Raw genomic sequence first — 21,821 nt, 5'->3', positions numbered from 1 at the left:
TTGGTGGCTACAACTTGACGACGAGAATGCTGGGCAGGGGAGGGGAGGGGAGCAAAGCTAGCTCCATATGGTAGCTAGTGAAACCTTTTCACGGCCTCCGCTCACTATAGCTAGCTGGGGCATCTCCAGCCATCGAGGATTGATGCGAAGCCGATCGAGTAAGGACTGGATCGAGGCATCGATGCGCGCCGCACTAGTATAGAAAAACACAGCTACCTAGCACTACTGGCTTCGGCTTTAATTTGGCGTGGAGCCAGACTGTTTGGCTCGGCTTCGCTTGTTGGCTCGAAGCCTACGAAGGAAGGACCAATTAATCGGTGCCTAATTAAGCCGGGATAGTTGACTTTGACCGAGCTTATACTTTGCTTTAAGCTCTTTCGTGTTCACCGGCCGCCAGCCTTCAGTGGAGCGTTAATTAGAGCGACCTCTGCCTATTTCCGACCGCGCGGCGCTGGTGGAGCAAGCACCATCGCAATTCTAATTGTTACACACGGCCAGGCATGGGCTCGTCGCCACTGGTCCAGCTAGGCGAATGAACCGTAAAAGAGAGGCCTGAAAGAGTGGAATCAGCTAAGCTAGGATTTGGGGTGGAACTTAGCTAAGCTAAGCTAAGCTTTGGTGCGCTAGCATGTTAATCAGTCAAGAGGAGACTTTTGCTTCAACCTTGCAGACAGTACATAACAGCATATGCATGCAATTTACAGTACTATAAGTAGTACCAACAAATCCATGCAAAGCCTTCTCTTTTCACGTATAGGAAAGGCGGCTAGCCGGACACGGCCCCCGGCATGCAAGGGGGAAATGGGCAAAAGCAGGCAAAGAAAAATACTGCTGGGCGGGAGACATGGCCCGTGAGTCTCTGATGCATGCGGAGGGGAGTCAGTCGTATCGTATGAATGCTGCCGCGAGCGCGGGCGAGGTCCACGAGCACGACGAAAAGTCACAAAGCAGAAGAGGCCACCATGGGTCGCAGGGAAAGCAGTGTCATCGGCAAAGCATGTCTCTGCCGGTGCCGGGCATGCATCATGTAGTGCCGGGCCACCACAACATGCCCATCCAAGATCATCAACAGTGAGGCTAGTTAGAGCATCTTCACCTGCGGCTTTCAAATAGGCGTCGGCAGGGGCTGCCGGCACTGCCGTATGGAAAGCGTCGGCAGAGCATCCTTTATTTGGGGATGCTGCTCCCACACCGGCGCCCCCATACGCCAGCCCCGATAGATTTTAAAATTTAAAATTAAAATTTTAAAACGATATTCATACGAAGTTCGAACGAAATTTGTACAAATTTAACGCGAATTTAAACTAAAACACTAAATAAAACATATAGGTGCACCGGGAGTCGAAGGCGCTGAAGTTCAGGTCGTCGCCGTCGTCGTTGCTGGATGGCCTGAAGGACCGCACTGTCGTCCTCGTCGGCCTCCTCCACGTTGGCCTTCTCCTCCTTTGGCGCCGGCAGCTCCGATGGTCCATCGAGGTCGACGAAGTTGGCACGGTAGTCCCTGGCGGACCACACCGCCGCCTGCCGCGGGTCGATCGCGATATGCCGGTAGTCTTCGTCGATGGAGCGGCCGAGAATGAAGTTATGGCCGGGGAACTCCTCCTCGTCGTCGTCACCATGGAGGGTCGCCTACGCCTCGGCCTCCTTCTCCCACCATGTCTTCTTCGCCGGCGGAAGTGGTGGCGAGGTTGCGGCGTCCTCCTCCTTGACGCGGGGGCGGCGGCTCGACCCCGTCGTCCGACGGGCCGGAGCAGAGGACGCGTGCCTCGCCTCGTCGCGGATGATGACGCCTCCGGAAGGAGGCGCGAGCGCGGCCGACCGCGTGCGCACGATGGTAGACGATGATCCGGTGCGCGAGCTTCTGGACGCCGCGGTCCTTTCCGGCGCCCTCTGCAGGGTCGGCGCCGGCGCCATGCACCCCGCCCGCGGGAAGTACATCGGGTCCCGTTGCCTATCGACGCGGACGCGTTGGAGAAAGTCGTACTGGCGGAGCGTGTTGTCGACGTCACGGCAGCCGACGGTGTTGAAGCGGCCGCTCCCACGCGACCTCAAGGGCCGCTCGTCTTCGAAACGTCGTGCCCAGGTCAGGCTGTCGAGAGCGTTGTCCGGCAAGCTCCTCTCCTCCGGTGTCATCAGGCTCCGTCGTTCCCTGGCGAGGGCCCGCGTCTGTTCTCCAGGAGGTGGCAACGGCGGCACAGCGAAGCCACCGTTGGAGACGTGTCAGCCGTGCGGCAATTTGTATTGTACTTGCACGGGGATGCGGTGCCAGTACAGTACGTCGGCCTCGTCGAGGCTAAGCTGCAACAAGCGTAGCACGTCGCCGCCGCTGCCGTCGGCCTGGTCGTTGTGCGCCATCGTCGACGGGGTGCGTGGGAGGTTTGCGCGGTGGTTGGACGGCGGCGGCTAGGGTTGAACGGCGGGGAATAGAGAGAAGTGCGCGCCGCTGGGGTTTAAAGGGAGGTGGTGGACGCGCATTGAAGGCGCGTGGGTAAGGTAGGTGGACACCGCGTGGCCAGTCGCCGCCCTCGTCATTTGGGTTTCCGCGCGGGAGGCCATTAACGCTGATGACCAAACTCCCTGCATCATTTCCGATGTGCACCGTCGTGTCCTCTCGCTGACAAGGCGCCCCCACCCGCGAAAACCGTCGTTCCGCGAGGCGCCAGCGCCTGATTCGTGCCCTTGGCCAAGGGGTCAACACGGGGTTGCCGGCGATTCTATTGGGCTCGAAAAAGTGCTGGCACCGTTTGGGCCGCACCGGTGTGAGCCCATTTTCGCTGCCGACCCCCAAAACGCTATTGGGGCCGCCGGTGGATATGCTCTTAAAGCATCTTCAGTCATGCCCTAAAGGCCTTGCCGTTTGGGCATCTCCAGCGGGCGGACCTAAACTGGTGACCCATCGGAAAGAGCCTCTACCGTTGGGCATCTCCAGCGGGCCGACCGAAACTAGTGGCCCATCGTAAAGAACGTCCAGCAGCGCGACTCATTCGGTCCGCTGGCTTTGCCCAAGTCTGACCAGTTGGCAAAAACTTCAGTTTAAATTTCAACACAAAAAATACTGCAGTTGAGAAGCAAAATATGTGGCAAACATATGTCTTAGCCAACTAGGCAGCGCCAACTAGTGACACGTGTCTCCGAAATATGCAAAGTTAGAAAATATCTTACAATATTTCCAAAAAGTGGTAAGCTTTACCTAAAAAGTTGCTACTTTCATCCAAATGGCAACCATCTATGCCATCCTCCAATCTTCGCGAGCAAGGATCATCTTTTGCCTCTTCTCGATCCAAGCCCTTTGCACGGGATCGATGATGGTGGCCAAGTCCGTGAGCATGATCCAGTTCTTCTCAGCCATGATCTTAGCTTCGGCCTCCAACACCTTGGACTTGGCATCAGCATCCATGAGCCTTGCGTTCAGGCGCGGACCTTGGCCGGAATCTCGGGTGGGGCTAAATGAGATTCGGGCTGACTTTCAATGGACAAATGGGCCAACTACATGTATATAATAGGAAGTTTCTTCATGGGCTGGGGGGCGGCGACCCACTTTGGCCTCCACTAAGGTCCGCCTCTGCTTGCGTTGGCCTCGGCCTCAACGAGCTTAGACTTGGCAAGGGCCTCTTCCAACTCAAGAGCGTCACTTGAAGATCAACAAAGCTCTTTGTGGTTGCCTCTTCTCTTTGTGTCGCCTATGTTCCCTCTCGGTGATGGCATCTTCCTTCTGGACCATCAACTCCCTCAAGGTCTCTTGGAACGCCAATGAGGAAGCTTTACGGTGCATCTCGGTCTTGGTTGCCTTGTGGCCAGCCAACCGTTTGGCATGGCCACCACCGCCTGCTTCTTCAGTTGCGTCTCGGCTCCTAGGCTTTGGCCATTGACGAGGGTGCTCCTCGGAAATTCCCACCATGAGGGGCTTAGGGTTGACGGAATCCTGCAGGCTAGCACGAGACATCGGATACCAAACAAACGGGGAGAGAGATTTACCCAGGTTCAGGGCCCTCGATTAGGTAAAACCCTTACTTCCTGCTTGTCTGATCTTGATTATCGAATATATCGAATTACAATGGGGTAGCTGATAGGCTGCTATGGTCGACTCGCCGAGAGGCAAGGATTCTAGGTTTCTAGCTCTAACTTGCGGTGGTTCTTCGTATCGATGTTGTGTCATTTGGCAAGCCCCCTCCTGGCCTTTATATAGCAGGACAGGTCCCGAGAGTCCTGTCCGAACTCGACTAGGTTACATGAGATCTATTCTAGTGTTTCCTTTAACGATGTCTTCTTGCCTCGTTCATCAAGAATTCATCCATTAGTAGGTCTCCTTTACTGGAACCGACATATGGACCCACCTTGGTTGTTGGGAAATCTTCATGGGCCCCTAGTTGGGCCAGATGAGGTAGACTAATGTCGGGTACCGGAAAGGTACTGCCCACATCAGTAGCCCCCGAGTGACTGGCCGAAGTGAAGTTTCAGGCAAGGACTATAATTGCCTTCCTGGATATCCTTAATTGTTGAAAAGAATTGGTCCTTCCTGATCATCTTGTAGTCGAAATTGCATGATATCGGGTGCGCATCCAGCGCTCGCGATGGGAGTAGCCCCCGAGTCTAGGGACGGATGCTTGCAATCGTACGTAGACTCAAACTGTACTACTCGAAGATTCTGATGTCGATGCTTTCTGAATTTTCTTCATCATCCGATACCTTTTAGTATATCGGGTCTTCAAAAACTTCGGGTGAAGTCATATAATATGATAGTACATAAGGGATAAAAGTAACGAGCCTAGTCTTATTCGATAAATCGATGCTAATTAACTGTCGATGGCAAAACAACGTTACTCTACTCAGGATCAAGTCCCCAGGCTCGATCCTGGATCTTCTGGAACCTTTAGGTCCGTTCTTCTTTGGCTTCAGAAGTTTTTATCGGGTGCGCGTCCAGCGCTCCCGATGGGAGTAGCCCCCGAGTCTAGGGACGGATGTTTGCAACAAATGCAGTAGATTCCTTTGGATGCTTCGTTAATGAGGAGCCGATAATTTTGATAACATCATCAATGACGTTGTAACTGCAGCTGCGGATTTGACGGGACGTGACCTGACAGGCCCATCCCTGCTCTGAGCAGTCTGTTTGGGAAGTGACCGATCATTGCGCTAGGCATCCCCTCGATTTCCACGTGTAGTGGAGGTAATTGTCATTTGGTTTGGTTTTTATCTGACACGTGGTGAACCAGATCTGCGTCCAATATTTACGGTACAGATCCACCAGACCAGATCCTTGATAACTTTCCCCTTTATAAAAGGGGTTCTTTTGTGGTACCCTCAAATGAATAATAGCCATTAATTTTCGTGCATCCGATGGCTCAAATACTTTCATACCACAGTCCAAAAGTTGAGAGGTATGTTACATACCTGAGCAAATTTTCGCATATACATAAAAAAGAAGAAGATGTCCCCGCAAAAAAAAAAGAAGAAGATGGGCCTGGCCCAATAGACGGACCTAGCCCAGTAGACTGGTCCAGTCCCCATGTTCTGCCGAACACAGGGTGGAGATTGCTCGTTCTTCCGTGACTTTGTTGCGAGACGTTCCGCCGCCGTTCTCTCCATTCCCCAACTCCGGCGCCACCGCCCCAGATGGAGAGGAAGACGACGGTGTGCAGCGACTCCTCGGCCAGCTTCCTCACCATCGCCATGGAGGATCTCTGCCTCCTCGTCCCCACCCCCGACTCCATCGTCTGCGCCAACTGTCAGCGTCCTGGTAGTCCTCGCCATGGACGAGGCCGACTGCTGATGCGCCATGTCCTTGACGAACCTGGCGCTAGCGAAGCCCTCCCGCACGGCCTGCATCACCCGTGCGCCCATCTACCCCCGTCCACCGTCCGCTGTCCCCGTCCCATTACTGTTCCGGCGGCGGCGTTGGCCCCATGTGGATCCAAGATCGATGGCGTCGTCCTCTTCGCTCGCCAAGGCCAAGCCCACCAGGCAGTTCCGTGAACGCTGCCTGGCTATCATCGCGGCGCGCCGCTCATGTCGTCTTGGCGGTGGCTATCGTCCCGGCGCGTGTTTGGGTGGTCGCCGGCGCGTCCATGTTCTTGTCTGCGTGCTGCTCCATGTAAGTGACTTTGTGGTGCCAGTTTTCCATTAGCACATAAAGCATACACATCAACAGCTTGTCAATGTGGATCCGAATGGCCTAATTGCACTAGTTCTAGAGTTCCAGGCCTCCCAAAGTTTCCTATAGGTTCTATCTGTTGGGTTACTTGACAATTTGAGATCAAGGACAACATAGGATTAGGCAGCAAGTTAGACTCACACTTTGCTCCCAAAACAGTTGATTAGGTTTTTGAGGAATGAATTCAGATTGCATATTATGCAAGTATTAGTAATCTTGCGTGCGCAATGCGCGCGTCACTAATATAAATTCTGCAAAAGCAAATTATATGCCCATTAGTAAAACTATATCAAATTAACCATCAATGTCTTTGTGAATCTCATGCCTTCTGGTGGCACTTGAACAAAGATGATTTGCACCTTCTTTATTATACAAGTTTCATGTATCATCTTATATCAAAACAAACAATAAGTTATGATGATGAACAACTATGATATGCTCTTATAATTTCAAATCTTACACGTAAACCCACATACTATAGACAGGTAATCACTTTCATATGAACAAAATATCGTTCTCTTGGTGACATGACAGAACCTAAATGTCCATCCAGAGATAGTCAAAACATGAAGGAAATAATCAGTTTCACAATACCAGCTGTAAAAGAAATAGTCTCACAGCAAGATGCATAAATGGAGCAAATAATCAGTCTCACAATAAGATACAACATGTTTCAAGTAGCTAAGTATTTGTTTTGATGCATTTTGGTTCAACAAAGCTAACAAAAAGGCTGAAATAAACCCAAATGAGAAAAATGGCAGTTATATTGTGTGCAAAGTGGGAAATACCAAAATCCCAAAATCCTGAATGAAGAATACACGCCCAAAGAAAAATAAATCTGTCTGGTATAATCTGCAATAAAATGTATAGTCCAACTACCAGCTAAATGATCTTACCTTTTGTGCTTGTACATTGCATGTGAGACTCAAACCTTTCATTGTTCATTCTTCTTTAAGTTATAACCTGCATCAAGCAAGGGGCATGACTTAATGTGAAATGGATGAGCGGAAAGAGCTATTTCTGAAAGTAGGCTACAACCAGGAGGTGCAGTTCACCGCCCAACCTCCCTTACGCCTCTTCTGTTTAACACCCAACATAATATGCTGCACCGGTATTGACAATCATAGGGCGCACCATCTTGCAGTTCAAGAGGCTCTTAATATGAATGAATCTGAACTGCATGGTCGTCAGATCAAGGTTAGAATTATTCAGCAGACTTTCATTGAGCCTCAAGTTTCCAGTACCTCTTTTGAACAATGTCTTGCTCTTGAATTAACTCAACCTTCACTCTGCTCAACAGGTTTCAGCAAAGAGTACCAATGTCCCTCGGATGAAGCAGCATCCACCACGCGGAGCATTTAATCCATACCATGGATACCCTTATAGATCATATGGGTTACCGTATTTTCCACCTTACGGTGGTTATGGGTGAGTTTTGCAGCCTTTGTACAATGTAGATGTCCAATTGTATGTTCCTTTGTAACTCTCATCTTCTTTGTGCCCTTTCAGGAGAGTTCCCAGATTTCGTCGGCCAACCCGCTAGAGGCCTTACTACTGAAGTATGACGTTTCATGAAGCGCTATACCAACCATAGTCGATGTGCGGAATAATTAGTCTACATGCCGTTTAGATAAATTTATGTGCAGCCATGGCCAACTTAGCTTCTTCAGTGGTAACTGAATGCAATCTGGCAGCTAAGTTAGTTATGTTGCTTGATTCAGAATACTCTTTATCCTACTTTTTTAATTGTTCAATTTATCATTCTGGTTTTAACCGAGCGTAAGATCACCAAACTAATGCGAAGTTCTAAACCAAACTGATGCGAAGTTATGACCAACTGGAAAAGTATGGAGTTTTTTACCAACCGGAATTTTATCGGCATTACTTTTTCTGCTCGGAGAAGGCTTCTCTCAAGTAGATAAATGACATCTTTGAGTTTCAAGATTTTGTACCATACCAAAACAGGAAAATATAGTATGGTATTCAAGAAAAAATGGAAGAGCTAAGAGATATGAGCGTTTTTATTTCTTTCTCGTACACTGATTGCTAGAAAGCACAAGACAGTACCGATCTGCACTGTTAAATTCCAAAAAAAAAAAAAACAGAAACAAGATTTCTGCTAGCATTTCTCTAGAAACAATGCATGGTGACTGGAGAAAGTAGTTTTAGAAGCTGGAACTAAGCATCACGCTACTGGAACTTCAAGTACTATTGGCAAGTGAGGACATGCAGATCCACATCAGAAGCAGAATGGTAAAGATCCAAACATCATCTAAGCACTGGGCTTCTGGAACTGTAATAATCAAACGGAGCTCTTCATTAGGTAAAAGTAAAACTGGCATTTACATCAACCAGGGTCACAAAACAATGAGAAACCACAGCACTGCAAAGGTACTAGGAAACAAACTAGTCATACTCAGATACAAGAACTCAACTGACGGACACCTAGACCACCGGTTACAAATAGGTCAGATATCTGTCTCCCTTATACACCAGTTAGTTACCGGTTCCTTCGGGTCCTTCCACGAGTCAGCAAAACCCTCTGAGTAGAGATGGTACCAAGCTGAGTACTATTCCTTCTTGTACCACCAACTTGAGCGGAAAGATGATGATTTCTATTAGTAAGAACTTGTGGGCTCGCATAGGCTTTGTCAGGGTTAAGCAGCGACTCGACATTGTCCATACCTGTTCAGACCAAACGTGTCTACTGTTATTTCCCTCAGGTACGAAACCATCTTTAGCTTGCATCGTCCATCTGAACCAGGTGTGTGACTGGCAAATATTTCACCTCCTCCTTCCTAATACTGAACCCTTTGACCTTTGCATAATCGTTATAGAACTCATATCCTTCATCCTCACTTCTGAAGGTCTTACTAAACATGAGGTGATACTCTTCACACTCCTCGCTAGCGCCTTGACCATCCATGTCTGAAAATCACAATTGTAAAAATAAGATTCATCTTACTAGTCAAATGAACTCATGTCTTACAGATAAAGATGGCGTTGTGGACAAACAACAATCAGTAAAATGGATTTGTTGTTTCACTCTCATAAATTCACCAAGCATGAAAATTCATGGCATCAAGATAACATCTGAAGGCATGACATCATCTACAAAAGCAACAGTATCATATTCAGGTGCAATTCATGGCATCAAGATACCACAAGGCTAAAGCTTCAATTTTGACAACTTCATCAAATGAGTATGCGCACAATAATTCAGCAGTGCATAAATTTGATGAACAAGTCTAGTTTCATTTTCCATCAAGTTTAAATACTATACATGGTTTGATTTCTACACCGCGTACATTTGTTCTGAAAATAGCATGCGTGGTTACTCCATACATGAAGAATAGCAACGTGCAATTAAGGGTGTGGTTGTGTGTGAGCATTCCAAATCAATAAAAAATTTAGTCCATGCATGTGCCCAGGCTATATACTACTAGTATGCATCATCATAGATAGAATATGCAACAGAGTATATATGTGGATTCACATATACTGGCAGCTTGGCAGCTACAGAACACCTCTAGGCTACCCTGTCTATGCTGAACTTCAGGAAAGCCCTTGGACAGCCTTGTATATGCTGAGCTTCAGGAATGCTCTTGGACAACCTTTGTCTATGCTGAGCTTCAGGAAACCCCTTGGACAGCAATACCAAACCAAACCCACCAGTGACCGTGCCAAGGTCTCTGAAAATTTTGTGTTTCAGAAACCTATCTACTCTTGCATCTCAAATTGTTCAGGAACAGCTGAGCAATGGCACGTTATCGCCATCGTTTGGTCGGAGGGAGTATATGAATTAAATGGATACTGTGAACCACACTCACTATAATTTGTGTTGCATAGTTTAGTCACTTTATTTCCAACTTGAAAATGTTCAAGTGGTCAGTGTTTCATGTCGCTTTTGTGCTGTGTCCAGTGCTCCAGAACCTCAGTAAACTATTTGATTTTAACACCTGCTGTATAAGTACAACTGTAGTAAAACGGTCAAAGAAAGAATGAAGATTTTCCTTCCCTATGTGCAATCAGCCTTGTTTCCACTCCAGATTGTGCTACGGAGTACTTATTTATATCAGTGCCACTATGTGTGAACAGAATGGTTCACTTCCCTTAGTACTTCATCACTAATTGCACTGGACGGATAAAATTACAAAAAAACTAAGCTGCAACTGCAACGAAAAATCAATGTAGACATGAACTTTTCATCCAAATATAGTGAACTCCAATCAGGCAACAGTTCAGTACAAGGACGGTAGCAGTTCAGCATTGAACTTGCAGCCGTGACCATCCGCTCGATTTTTGCATCAACCTTGTGCTCATGGGGGTCCAGAGTGATGCTTGTGGTATTCCAAGCTGGTGCTCGCCGGAGTTCACGACGAGAGCAGCCCAGCGGCGCATTTTGTGGAGCAAGCTGCAAAAAACCTAGGATGCTTCGGGTGGACGTACCTGGCGGCGTCTCTGGATGTTGCGGCGGCGTAGAACTGGTGGCGGCCTCGATGTAGTGGCGTTGCCGACATGGTGGCGGCGTAGCTCGCCGGCGATGCAGGACTAGCCCGATCTGCTGGCGGCTGCGGTAGCCCGCAATAGAGGACAGGGCCTACCTGGGGGCGGCGTCACTCGCCGGCGATGTAGGATCGGGGTGATCCGGTGGTGGCGGCGGCGGTCGCCTTCGACGCACACGGCGCGTTAGTTCCGGCGGCGGCCGCCCTCGACCCAGAGACGGGGTTGCTTAGCTCTGGCAAACTCTATTATCCAATTGTTGGGCCGGGCCAAATACTGCTAACCTTTTTATTATCAACGCTTTACTGGGCTGCTGGGTCTAATTTAAATCAGTTAATCCTGACCTTTCCTCAAATCATACCTCTCTACTCTCTAGCAGTGGTAAAAGGTACCGTAAAAGTTGCCTATAAAAGGAGGCGCTGATTTTAATTTTCTTCTTCTTCCCATTGCTTTCTTCTTCCTCCGTTCTTGCAACTCATAACCGCTATTCCGTTACTGCCGCCGCGCTCAAGCCACCAACGTCCATGAAGAAACTTTAGGATGGCTAAGAAGAAGGGCGCCTCCGCCACAACCAGTGTGGCCACGAGCACCACCGGCCCCAAGGCTGCCACGGCCGCAACGAAGAAGGTTGCGCCGGAGACCTCGCCGCTGTTACTAAGGACACTCCAGGCGACTGGCCCGCTTCGACAATGACGAAGCACAACGAAAAGAAGGCGCGAAGTCTGGGCCTGATCTCCGACAAGGAGGGAGATGTCCTTCTACCAGGTTCAGATTCACGCCCCAATCCTCCTGCTGGTTTTACTGTAATGTTTGCCGCATTCTTGTACCGTGGGTTATCCTTGCCAGCACATGAATTTCTTCGGTGTCTTCTGCTTTCGTACGAGATTAAACTTTGGCACTTGACCCCGAATTCTATTCTTCACCTTACAATCTTTATCACCACCTGTGAGGCTTTCCTCGGAATCGATCCTCATTGGGGTTTATGGAAGAAGATTTTCTTCATTCAGCGTTATAGTAGTAGCAACGAATCCTTCATCACCGGCGGAGTTGGTTTTGTTGTCCGAAAAGAAGTAAAATACTTCAACTTCCCAATGAGAGAGTCAGTCCAGGGATGGAGGTTGAAGTGGTTTTATCTCAGAGATCCATCGACATCTTGTCGTAACACATGCTTGCCGAAGTTTGTTGACGTTCTCGAAGCTACGCCGAAGAAATCTTCATAGAACATACTGACAGCCGAAGAAAAGGCAGTAGCCGACAAGTTGTTTGAAAGAGTATTGGAGATGAAGGAAGCTGATGGCCAAACAATGATTGGTACTGAGGATGTCGCTTTTTCTTGAAGCTTCGTGTCCAACCAGTTATGTCTGGAGCTCATCAAATGTGGCTGTATTTGAGTCCCAAAGATGAGACTCGAATTAACGTTGCAGAACTGTCAGAAAAAAAACTGTTGGAAGAAATCAGACGTTTGACTCATTTTAGTCAAGAAGACTCAATTCCCCTATTGGCTTTTCATGATCTGTATGATCTTGCTCACCAACCATCCGAGGTAATATTTTAGCTTTCTTTTGCCTACGCTAATACTTGCATCCTATATACTTTGCTTCATCTTACCGAGTCTTTGTTCTCTTCGGCAGATCCCTTTGACTTTTGAGTATTTTTCAATTATATCCGAAGTTGAAGAGACGCCTGAAGACGGTGATTCTACTGCCAACATAGAATCTTGCGCAGAAGTAGCTGAAGACAGTGAAGCTACCAAGGAAGAGGACAATAACCTTAACAACCCTGAGGCTCCTTCTACCGAACATAAAATCCTTGATGATGAATTAACCGATACAACGTAGTCGAGTCAACATGACAATTGTGTTGATCGCATTCCCTTTGTTCATGCAGCTCCGGAGAAGTCTAGCGCCCAACCGCCAAAGAGGCCATCTGACGGCTTTCCCGATAAGGACGATTTGCTTCTTAACTTGTAAGTTCCTTTTTGTTTCTTTCGAAGTTGATTCGTATTCCCTTTGACATAGTTATCCATTTTCTTGCAGTGAGGAGGGTTTTCTTGAGCCTCCTTCGAAGAAGGCAAAGACTAGCTCCAGCAAGCTGACTCCTGCCGCTGTATCCGTTTTAATGCTCGGCTCCATGAAGATGCTCAATCGAAATCTTCCCAGCTTGAACAAGCAAGAAAATTGATGCCACCGCCCGTCAAGAGGTGGATTCTTTGAGGAAAGTGATTGGTCAGCTGAAGAATTAAGAAGCTGAAGGTGGAGGAGAAGGGAGAACGCAGAGGCCCAAGCCCAGAAGAATAAGAGGGAGGATCTGCTTCACAAGTCCACTGTCGCCCTGCTGGTTATTTTTACTGCCCTGTCTTCTAATTCCTTTTCATTTAGCTTCATTGGATTCTTACTTCTGCTTTTTTTACTTCTTGCAGAAGTTGCCGATATTCCTGTAGATTCTATTGAAAGTGCATGGAGCCTCCATGTGTGGTTTTGTTAATTAATGACAATCCCTATGGACTAATGTTTGCATTGAGTTATATTTGTAGGAGTTGTCCATAGGCAATTCTTGAACCATATGTTTGCTTCAAGGTTGCAATAAGAAGAATTTGATGAAGGATATCAAGTGTCAAGTATGTCTTGAAGATGAAGATGAAGTGAGCCCTCAAGTTACTTCAAGACATCAACATGATGAAGAATGAAGAAATGATGTGCAAGTTCAAGATGAGCCATATCTAAGAGATCATTTGCTTGAAGCTTGCCATCCATATGGTGATCATGGATATGTGAAGATGTGCCGAAGAAGAAGCTCTCCCATGGTGGATTATGGGGGAGCAATCCACAAGACTTCGTCAAGCAAGCACAATCAAGAAAGGTGTTCCATCTTGTTGCGGTCAAGATCATCATCATCAAGCTCAAGTGGAATACTCAAGGTTAAGGTTTTCTCTTGATAGGGTTTCTTTCTCACCGGTCTCATGGTGTAGTTGGAGACCGGTTTATAGTTTAGTTGCCGTACTATCAAGAGGGCTCTCGAGTGAGTAACTCGATCGTATCCTTCGGAGAGCTCAAACCTTTGCATCCTTGCATCATCTTTCTTGGTTGTTATTTGGATATTATCCATATGGTGTTTTAGAGCTTGTGCTTATTCTCATGACAAGCTCTAGTTCATCGAAAACGGATTCCGCATGAATCACTTGTTGCGTTTTCGATATTGGAGTTTTTCTCGGTTTCTCGTATTGAGAGGTTTCACTCGAAAATACATAGAAAAACCTACCCCACTTGTTCTTAAGCTTTTCACTCTTTGTGCGGTAGCTCTTGTCATCTTCTTTACAACAAAATTGGTTTCACCTAAATCCGAGTTTCCTAGCTCAAGTTGTTGCATTTTTCATATTGGAGGTTTTACCGGTTTGCTGTTTATAGATAGGTAAAACCTTTATTCATTTGTTTCTATCCTACTTTGCTGGACTATGATGTTTCTATGCATATTGTTGTAGAGCTCGTTGTTGTGATTCCAACGAGCCCAAGATCATCGAAATCGGAGTCCGGATGGAAAAGTTCTTAAGGTTTTCGTATCGGATGTTTGAGTAAAAACAGGGGGGCCGGAAGTGCCGCCGGGAGCACCCCGGCAGTGCCGGCCTGGCACGATTTTGGCCCCAACGGGCAGATTTCTTTGCCCCTATTTAAGGGGGTCTTCTTCCCCAAAGTTCCCCATCTCTCCTAGCTCGTTTTGCCCCCCATTGCTGACCCTCTTGAGCTTGCTATCTTCCTCTTCCTCCAATGATTCTTGCATCCATTTGAGAGAAAGATAGAGGAGATCTAGATCTACATCTTCACCAATCAAATCCCTCTCTTTGTGAGGGGAATCCTCTAGATCTAGATCTTGGAGAAATTTGGTGTTCCTCCTCTTTGTTCTTCCTCTCTTATTCCCCCAATAGCTTTTGTAGCTTTGTTGGAATTTGAGAGAGAAGGACTTGAGCATCTTTGTGGTGTTCTTGCCATTGCATTTGGTGCATCGGTTTGAGTTCTCCACGGTGATTCGTGGAGGTGAAAGCAAGAAGGTTGTTACTCTTGGGTTCTTGGAACCCTAGACGGATTCTAGACCTTTGTGGTGATTTGTTGGGAGCCTCCAATTAAGTTGTGGATGTGTGCCCCAACCTTTGTGTAAGGCCCGGTTTCCGCCTCGAAGGAAATCCCTTAGTGGAACCGTGACCTAGGCCTTTGTGGCGAGGGTCACCGGAGATTTAGGTGAGGCGCCTTCGTGGCGTTCGGTGTGTGGTGTGAGTACCGCATCTTGGGGTGAGGCCTTTGTGGCGTTGGTGTGCATCGAGCAACCACACCTCAAGGTGAGCCTCTTGTGGCGTTCGGGAGCACTAAGCAACCGCACCTCTCCACCGGAGATTAGCACTCGCAAGAGTGTGAACTCCGGGATAAATCATCGTCTCCCGCGTGCCTCGGTTATCTCTATACCCGAGCTCTTTACTTATGCACTTTACCTTGTGATAGCCATCGTGCTTGAAGTTATATATATCTTGCTATCACATAGTTGCTTGTATTGCTTAGCATAAGTTGTTGGTGCACATAGGTGAACTCTTGCTTAGAATAAGTTGTTGGTGCACATAGGTGAACCATAGTATATAGGCTTTGGGCTTGACAAAGTAAACGCTAGTTTTATTCCGCATTTGTTAAGCCCATCTCGTAAAAGTTTTAAATCGCCTATTCACCCCCCTCTAGGCGACATCTCGTGTCCTTTCAATTGGTATCGCAGCAAGGTCTCTCATTCTTAGGCTTCACCGCCTTGAGAGTAAAGATGTCGGTTAGGGGATTAGTGCACAATAACTTGGTTATATTTGATGGCACAAATTATGATCTATGGAAAATTTATGTGCTTAATATTTTACTGCGTATGTCCCCGGACATGGAGCGATTTCTTGGCATGGGTTTTTCTTCTCCTAAGGATCCTCAAAATTTATCTCTTGAGGAGGAGAAAAACTCTTGCCTCGATGCTCTTGCTTCTCATGTGTTTTCCATTGTTGTGAGCAATGTAGTTACTTCTTCAATCATGCCTTTTGGGAGCGCTCATGAATTATGGACAAAGCTTCAAGACAAATATGATGTGTCCAATATTATTGAGGATGATTGTATTGCTTCCACTTTCGGCCGTGATGAGTTCTCATCTTCATCCACTTCACCAAAGTGTGGTAAGACACAAGGTAATGATATGGTGAGTGGAGATGAAAATTGCAATATTGATATTGAGCTTACTATTGATGATTCTTCATCTCTATCTCATTGCAATGCTTCATCTTTGGACTTAAACACATCTAGCACTAGAAATGATTTACATGCTTGTGTTGATAGTCCTTGCATATCATGTGTAAGTTGCTTGAAAAAATCTAATGATGATATGCTTGCATTGTCTTGTGGCCATGATAAAAATGATTCTATTTCCTCTAGTTGTTGTGTGTCTAACAATGTAGAGGAAACCAAAGATTCTATTGGTCAAGACAAGATCTTGAAAGGAGCCTCAAGTAACTCCTCATCTTTATCTCACGGTCCTCATATATGTCTTATGGCCAAGGGTTCCACGGTACCTCCTACCATGGAACCTAATATGTCTCGTGGTGATAAGAATGAGGATGAATATGAAGAAGAGGATTGGGTTGTCTCTCTACGCGATAAAGGTGAGAGTGTATTCAAGGTTATTTGCAAAGATAAAATTGCTAGCACTCACTTCTTTGAAATCTTGACTACCGCTATTGAGAGCCAAAAACTTATTTGGATGCATGAGAACACCATTGATAAAAAGGGTGCTCTTGAACGAGAGTATGCCGATGATGTAGCATCACTAAAGAATGATCTTGAAGAAGAACAAGAGACCGTAGCCTCTCTTGAAGAGCAACTTGAAACCCTTGAAGTGTCTCAAAATGAAATAGTTTCTAAACTCACTAAGGAAAGAGACCATGCTAAAGCTCAAGTAAAATTGCTTAATAAGGAAAATTCCAAAGTTGGTGTTGGTCATGATAAACTTGTTAAGGATCTAGATGATCTAGACAAGGCCCACAAGGTCTTGGAGAGCGAACACTCTATCCTCACCAAGTCCCATGAGCAACTTCAAGCTTCCTATTTAAAAGAGCATGCTATGATACCTTCTCTTCTTAATATGTCTTGTGATGATGCTTGTGCTACTAACTCTACTTCTTGTGAAGCATCTATCTTGAAGGAGAATGTTGAGCTAAGGGCTCAACTTGAATTGCTAACTAGCAATTATGGGAAATTGGAAGAAAATCATGGAAAGCTTTCTAGCTCCCATGAGGACCTTCTAGCCTCTCATGATAGGCTAAAGTTAGCTCATGAGGCTATCATATCAAAGGAAACACCTTGTGAGCCTCATGTGGATACTAGCACTACTACTCAAAATGCTATATTGCAATGTGCTAGTCCTTGTAATTCATCCACTCATAGTATCGCTAAATCTTGTGATGAATTATCTTCCTTGCCTTGTTGCTCTAACAATAAAGGTTCTACTTCCTCTAGTACTTGTGTTGTTACTAACCATGTAGAGAAAATCAAAGAGCTCAAGGCCCAAGTCACTTCCTTGAAGAACGACTTGGTAAAGAGTCATGAAGGGAAATGCAAACTTGACAAGATGTTGAGTGTGCAACAATCCCCCAATGACAAAAGTGGACTTGGATTCAACTCCAACAACAAGAACAAGTCCAAGAACAACAATAAGAAGAAGGGCCAAGTACAAGTCAAAGACCCGGCCAAGATTGTTTGCTTCAAGTGCAAAATTGAAGGGCATCATGTTAGATCTTGCCCTTTGAAGAAGAAGCAAAAAGGGAAGCGGCCTCAAGCTCAAACTCATATTCAAACTCAAGTTGAAGAAATTCCACTTCCCAAGAATAATCAAGCCAATGCTCCCATTGTGGAGAAATCTAGTGAGAAGAAGGAGAAGAAAAGAACTTGCTACATATGCCGTGAGAAGGGCCACATCTCCTCTTTTTGCACTATTGGTACCTCATCCAACTCTATCTCCATTGATGATGTTTATTCTCTTCGTAAGGATGAGGGTGGCAATGTGTTTGCCAAATATGTTGGTGCTCAAAGTGGTGTCAAGAAAAGAACCATTTGGGTTGCCAAGCCTATTGTGACTAACCTCTTAGGACCCAACTTAGTTGGGGACCAACAATCCAAAACTTGATCAATAGGTGCTTGTTGGAGGGCATTGGAGACTTGGCTACATCATGAAGAATTAAGGGATCTTCATCATTTATATTATATCAAGCCAAGTCTTTTGATTATCTTGCTACTATCATATATCAATGTTCCTCCTTGCGGTAACATGTTCTCAACTCATTTATATTGAAAGTTACTCGCCCCTTTGCATGTGTTAGTTTTGTTCCTAACATGTGTTTGTATATGTTGTGCTTCCTAATAGTTTTGCTTGAGAAATCAAGTCTATGCATGTTGGTTTGCACACCATGTATTTGTGTTTGTGTTGGAGCCTCTTTGCATCTTGTTGTATCTTATATGGCTCTTATGAGCGATTAATGGACTATCCCATTTTGGGGGAGTGATATTACTTTGGGAATTTCATGATCCTAACAATGTGTGTACATGAGGAATATCACTTAGAATTGATATTGCAAGATTATCTAGTCTCTATGTGGTATGTCATCTTTATGAGAAATTCAAATTCTAATGTCCATTAATATCTCTAGTTGGATCCTATTTGCCTCTTGTGAAAATAAATTTCTTATCACATTATGGGGGAGTAATATGCTTTGTGCATATTACAAGTCTAGAAAATGTGAACATTTAAGGTTGTGTCACATATAATTGATACCGTAATTTATCTCTCTCCTATGTGGCATGTTTGCTCAAACAAGCTCCAATTTGCTTAAATGGCTTCCTTGCTAATATCTTTGTGGATCTTATTTGTGAAAGTTTTTCTTGGCATGGTTTTTCACAACGTGTCCCTCAGTACATTTTTGGAAAACCATGTGCTTCAAGTCATACTATTAATTGCTTTGCATGTTGGTATGAATACTATTAATTGCTTTGCATGTTGGTATGAATACTATTAATTGCCTTGCATGTTGGTATGACTAAATGAAGCTATCAAGAAACTTTCTTTGCATGATGGTTAACTCTTATCTTTTACCATATGCTTTGTTCATTGTAAATATGATCTTATGTATACTTACAAACTACCACCGGGAAATATTTCCTAATACCTCTTGTCCTAGGACAATTGGTAATCAATTATGAGGTAGATATTTATTGATCATATCTACATTGGCTCTTGTGTTTAAATTGCCTTATTTATTGTCATGAATTTATTGTGCTTTGACTCCCATGTGTCTTCCTTGCAACTTATGGATCTAAGTTGTCTATTCAAACTTTCTTAGCATTTTTAGTAGATATAGGTAGTGTGATGATCCTAGTTTTGTGCATTTTGTATCCACATTCTAAATCCTAGATAATGCACTAATCTTGGGGAGCTCTCCTATATTTGTTATAATGCTTAAACTTCTCTTGATCATTATCAAAAATTTGGTTTTGGGAGACATAAATTTTCTTTTTGGTACTTTGTGCCATCATAAAAAGTGTCGAGGGTTTGGTTTATTTGTTGGAACCTTGCTCTCTTGGGAGTTGGTTATCTCATTCCTTTGTGCTTAGGCTTAATTAGCTTCTTATAATGAGATAAGTCTTTGGAGTCAATCTTGTGTTGATTTGATTCTTTGATATTTTTTGGGCAACCATTGTCTCTTGATTTATTTGGTGTTTTGTCCAAATTGTATCTTCCTTTGGTTCTTGAAAGTATTGTGCATGCATATTTAATATATGTATATCTTATGGCATGTGTTACTTTCTTTTGATCCAAGATATAGGGTAAACTCCATCAAATCCTAATTTGGCTAAGATGTGCATGAAATTCAATTTCATATCTATATGCACATAGAATTGTGGAGTTTGTCCTATATGTTGTAGTGTGTCTAACGACTTCGAACCCAATTAGTTTGGGGACCATTTTGTACTTACCTTTGTGTTAGGTACAATGGATATGCATTGGAGGCTTGTCTCACTCTTGGAAAGAAGTGATGACTCAATGGTAACATGAGGCAAGCTAGGATGGTCAACGAACACATATCTACTACATCCACACCAATTTTATCTTGGTAACAAGTATCTTCTCATGCATACTTTTCTTGTATCCAACCTTATGGTTGCATCTTGGCATGAATCTCTTGATTTGCAAATATTGTGCTTCTTGAAAAAAGTTTTTATGAAACCTCTTTATTGTGAATGTGAGTAATTTGAGATGAGTGCATTTGTTGGGAAGTATTTTAAATCATGCTCATGATTCATCCATCCCAACTATGCCTATCTAGCAATTTTATTGCATATCAATTCCTCAAGGCTCTCACGTGTGCAATATAGATGAAAGTGCAAATTTAGTTATTTCTTTTGGTATCCTCGTTTGTGATACTTGTTTCCTTTCTCAAATGCATCCCAACTATCTTCTATCCCTTGTTGATATTTGTGATGTATTTTAGATGTTTGTGGTTGAAGTTCATGAAAGTACCATAAGATAAAATTGAGCCTTTGGCCATGCTATTAAGCAAAAATTCTTATTGGTATATTGCATGACTTTGTCTTGGATATCATGCTATATTTCTTGTGTATCTATTTTGTGTGTGCATGTTTCTTTGTGGATAAATATCTTTGTGATATTGCTCACTTAGAGAAACTTATACACATAAGAGATGATACATCTCCATTCGATATCTTATTTATTTGTTGCGTGTTGATTGGTCATGCTAAGTAATATAATTCATTGAAGACTATGATGATGTTTTTTTATCCTTCTAATAGTCTTATAATATGCTTTATCATGCCTTTCACATATCCTCTTGGTTGAGCCTTTTTATTATGGTGCCTCTTACTTGTTGCTCAACTATTTGTTTGTTGCAAGTGTTAAGCTTATTCTTCTATCTATGATCTATTGCAAATGTTTGTGTTTTAAATGGTAATGAGGGAGTGAGGATTCCATGTTATGCATATTGTATTCAAATACAACATTTTAATTTATGCATGTACCTTGGGGAGCTTCCTCATTTGATTTAGAGCACTATCTTTTGGTGATCATTAGAGTTTGATTCACTTGGTATCTTTTTTAATGATATTATGGGAGTGATGATTCCATGTTTTTGCACTTTATACTCCAATGCATGTTGTCTAGTTTTGTGCACAAACCTTGGGGAGCTTCCTCATATTATTTAGTGTAATCTTCTTGATCTTATCATAATATCTATCTTTCTTTTGGTATCTTCTTTGTGGTTCATTTGGTTGCTTGCTTCATTTGTTGAAGCTTCTTGACTTTGTTACCTTTTTGCAATCTTTGATCCTATCTATAGTGTGATTCCTTCCGAATATTCGTCATTGGATATGTGCATTTGATTCCACTCAAATTATGAGAAATGCACACGCTATGGAGGAACTCTCACTATATTGGCCTTCTAATTTTTTCACCCATTTTGGCAATTGGTGCCAATGGGGGAGAAGTTTGGAGGGTTTAAGGGAATTTCGTTATATCTTTGCTTTGTGCTTAAGCATGTGCCTTTATTGCATTGCATCTTGTTGCTTTGCATAGTTGAATATTTAGAGGAAACTCCACTAGGCTTTGAATGCCAATATATGCAATGAAAGTCAAGATCATTCACACATGCATATATCATGGGGGAGTTTGCTCTATATGTTCAACTTGTTTGTTACTTAAATTCCTTATATAAACCCTCTCAAAGAGATTGCCATCAATTACCAAAATGGGGGAGATTGAAAGTGCATGGAGCCTCCATGTGTGGTTTTGGTAATTAATGACAATCCCTATGGACTAATGTTTGCATTGAGTTATATTTGTAGGAGTTGTCCATAGGCAATTCTTGAACCATATGTTTGCTTCAAGGTTGCAATAAGAAGAATTTGATGAAGGATATCAAGTGTCAAGTATGTCTTGAAGATGAAGATGAAGTGAGCCCTCAAGTTACTTCAAGACATCAACATGATGAAGAATGAAGAAATGATGTGCAAGTTCAAGATGAGCCATATCTAAGAGATCATTTGCTTGAAGCTTGCCATCCATATGGTGATCATGGATATGTGAAGATGTGCCGAAGAAGAAG

The 21,821-nt window shown here is 44.4% G+C and overlaps 1 protein-coding gene and 1 long non-coding RNA gene across 5 annotated transcripts; one reads left to right on the top strand and one right to left on the bottom strand.

The window, feature by feature from the left end:
• The first annotated feature begins 5,982 nt into the window (after window positions 1–5,982).
• LOC124698924 (polyadenylate-binding protein 3-like) lies at window positions 5,983–7,945 on the top strand. 4 transcript variants are annotated; one of them, XR_007001170.1, is made up of 5 exons: window positions 5,983–6,088; window positions 7,105–7,192; window positions 7,293–7,345; window positions 7,449–7,576; window positions 7,658–7,945. XR_007001170.1 is itself a non-coding variant. In XM_047231311.1 (4 exons), the coding sequence occupies exons 2-4, from the start codon at window positions 7,145–7,147 to the stop codon at window positions 7,689–7,691; spliced, it is 363 nt and encodes a 120-aa protein (XP_047087267.1). In that variant the 5' UTR covers window positions 5,983–6,088; window positions 7,105–7,144; the 3' UTR covers window positions 7,692–7,945. The 4 variants fall into 4 exon arrangements, 2 of the variants coding, with proteins under 2 accessions (XP_047087267.1, XP_047087268.1); XR_007001171.1 differs by having other exon boundaries at window positions 7,276–7,345; XM_047231311.1 differs by having other exon boundaries at window positions 7,105–7,345.
• A 491-nt stretch (window positions 7,946–8,436) lies between these two features.
• Window positions 8,437–10,737, bottom strand: LOC124698923. The gene is made up of 2 exons (XR_007001169.1): window positions 10,598–10,737; window positions 8,437–9,076 (listed from the first exon to the last, which is right to left on the bottom strand). It is a non-coding gene; the product is annotated as an uncharacterized LOC124698923 (long non-coding RNA).
• Between the last annotated feature and the right edge of the window lie 11,084 nt (window positions 10,738–21,821).

Source organism: Lolium rigidum, chromosome 3 (assembly GCF_022539505.1).
Source record: "Lolium rigidum isolate FL_2022 chromosome 3, APGP_CSIRO_Lrig_0.1, whole genome shotgun sequence".
Taxonomy (NCBI): Eukaryota; Viridiplantae; Streptophyta; class Magnoliopsida; order Poales; family Poaceae; genus Lolium; species Lolium rigidum.
Note: the sequence above shows the minus strand (reverse complement) of the source record. Positions and strands in the feature narration are given on the sequence as shown.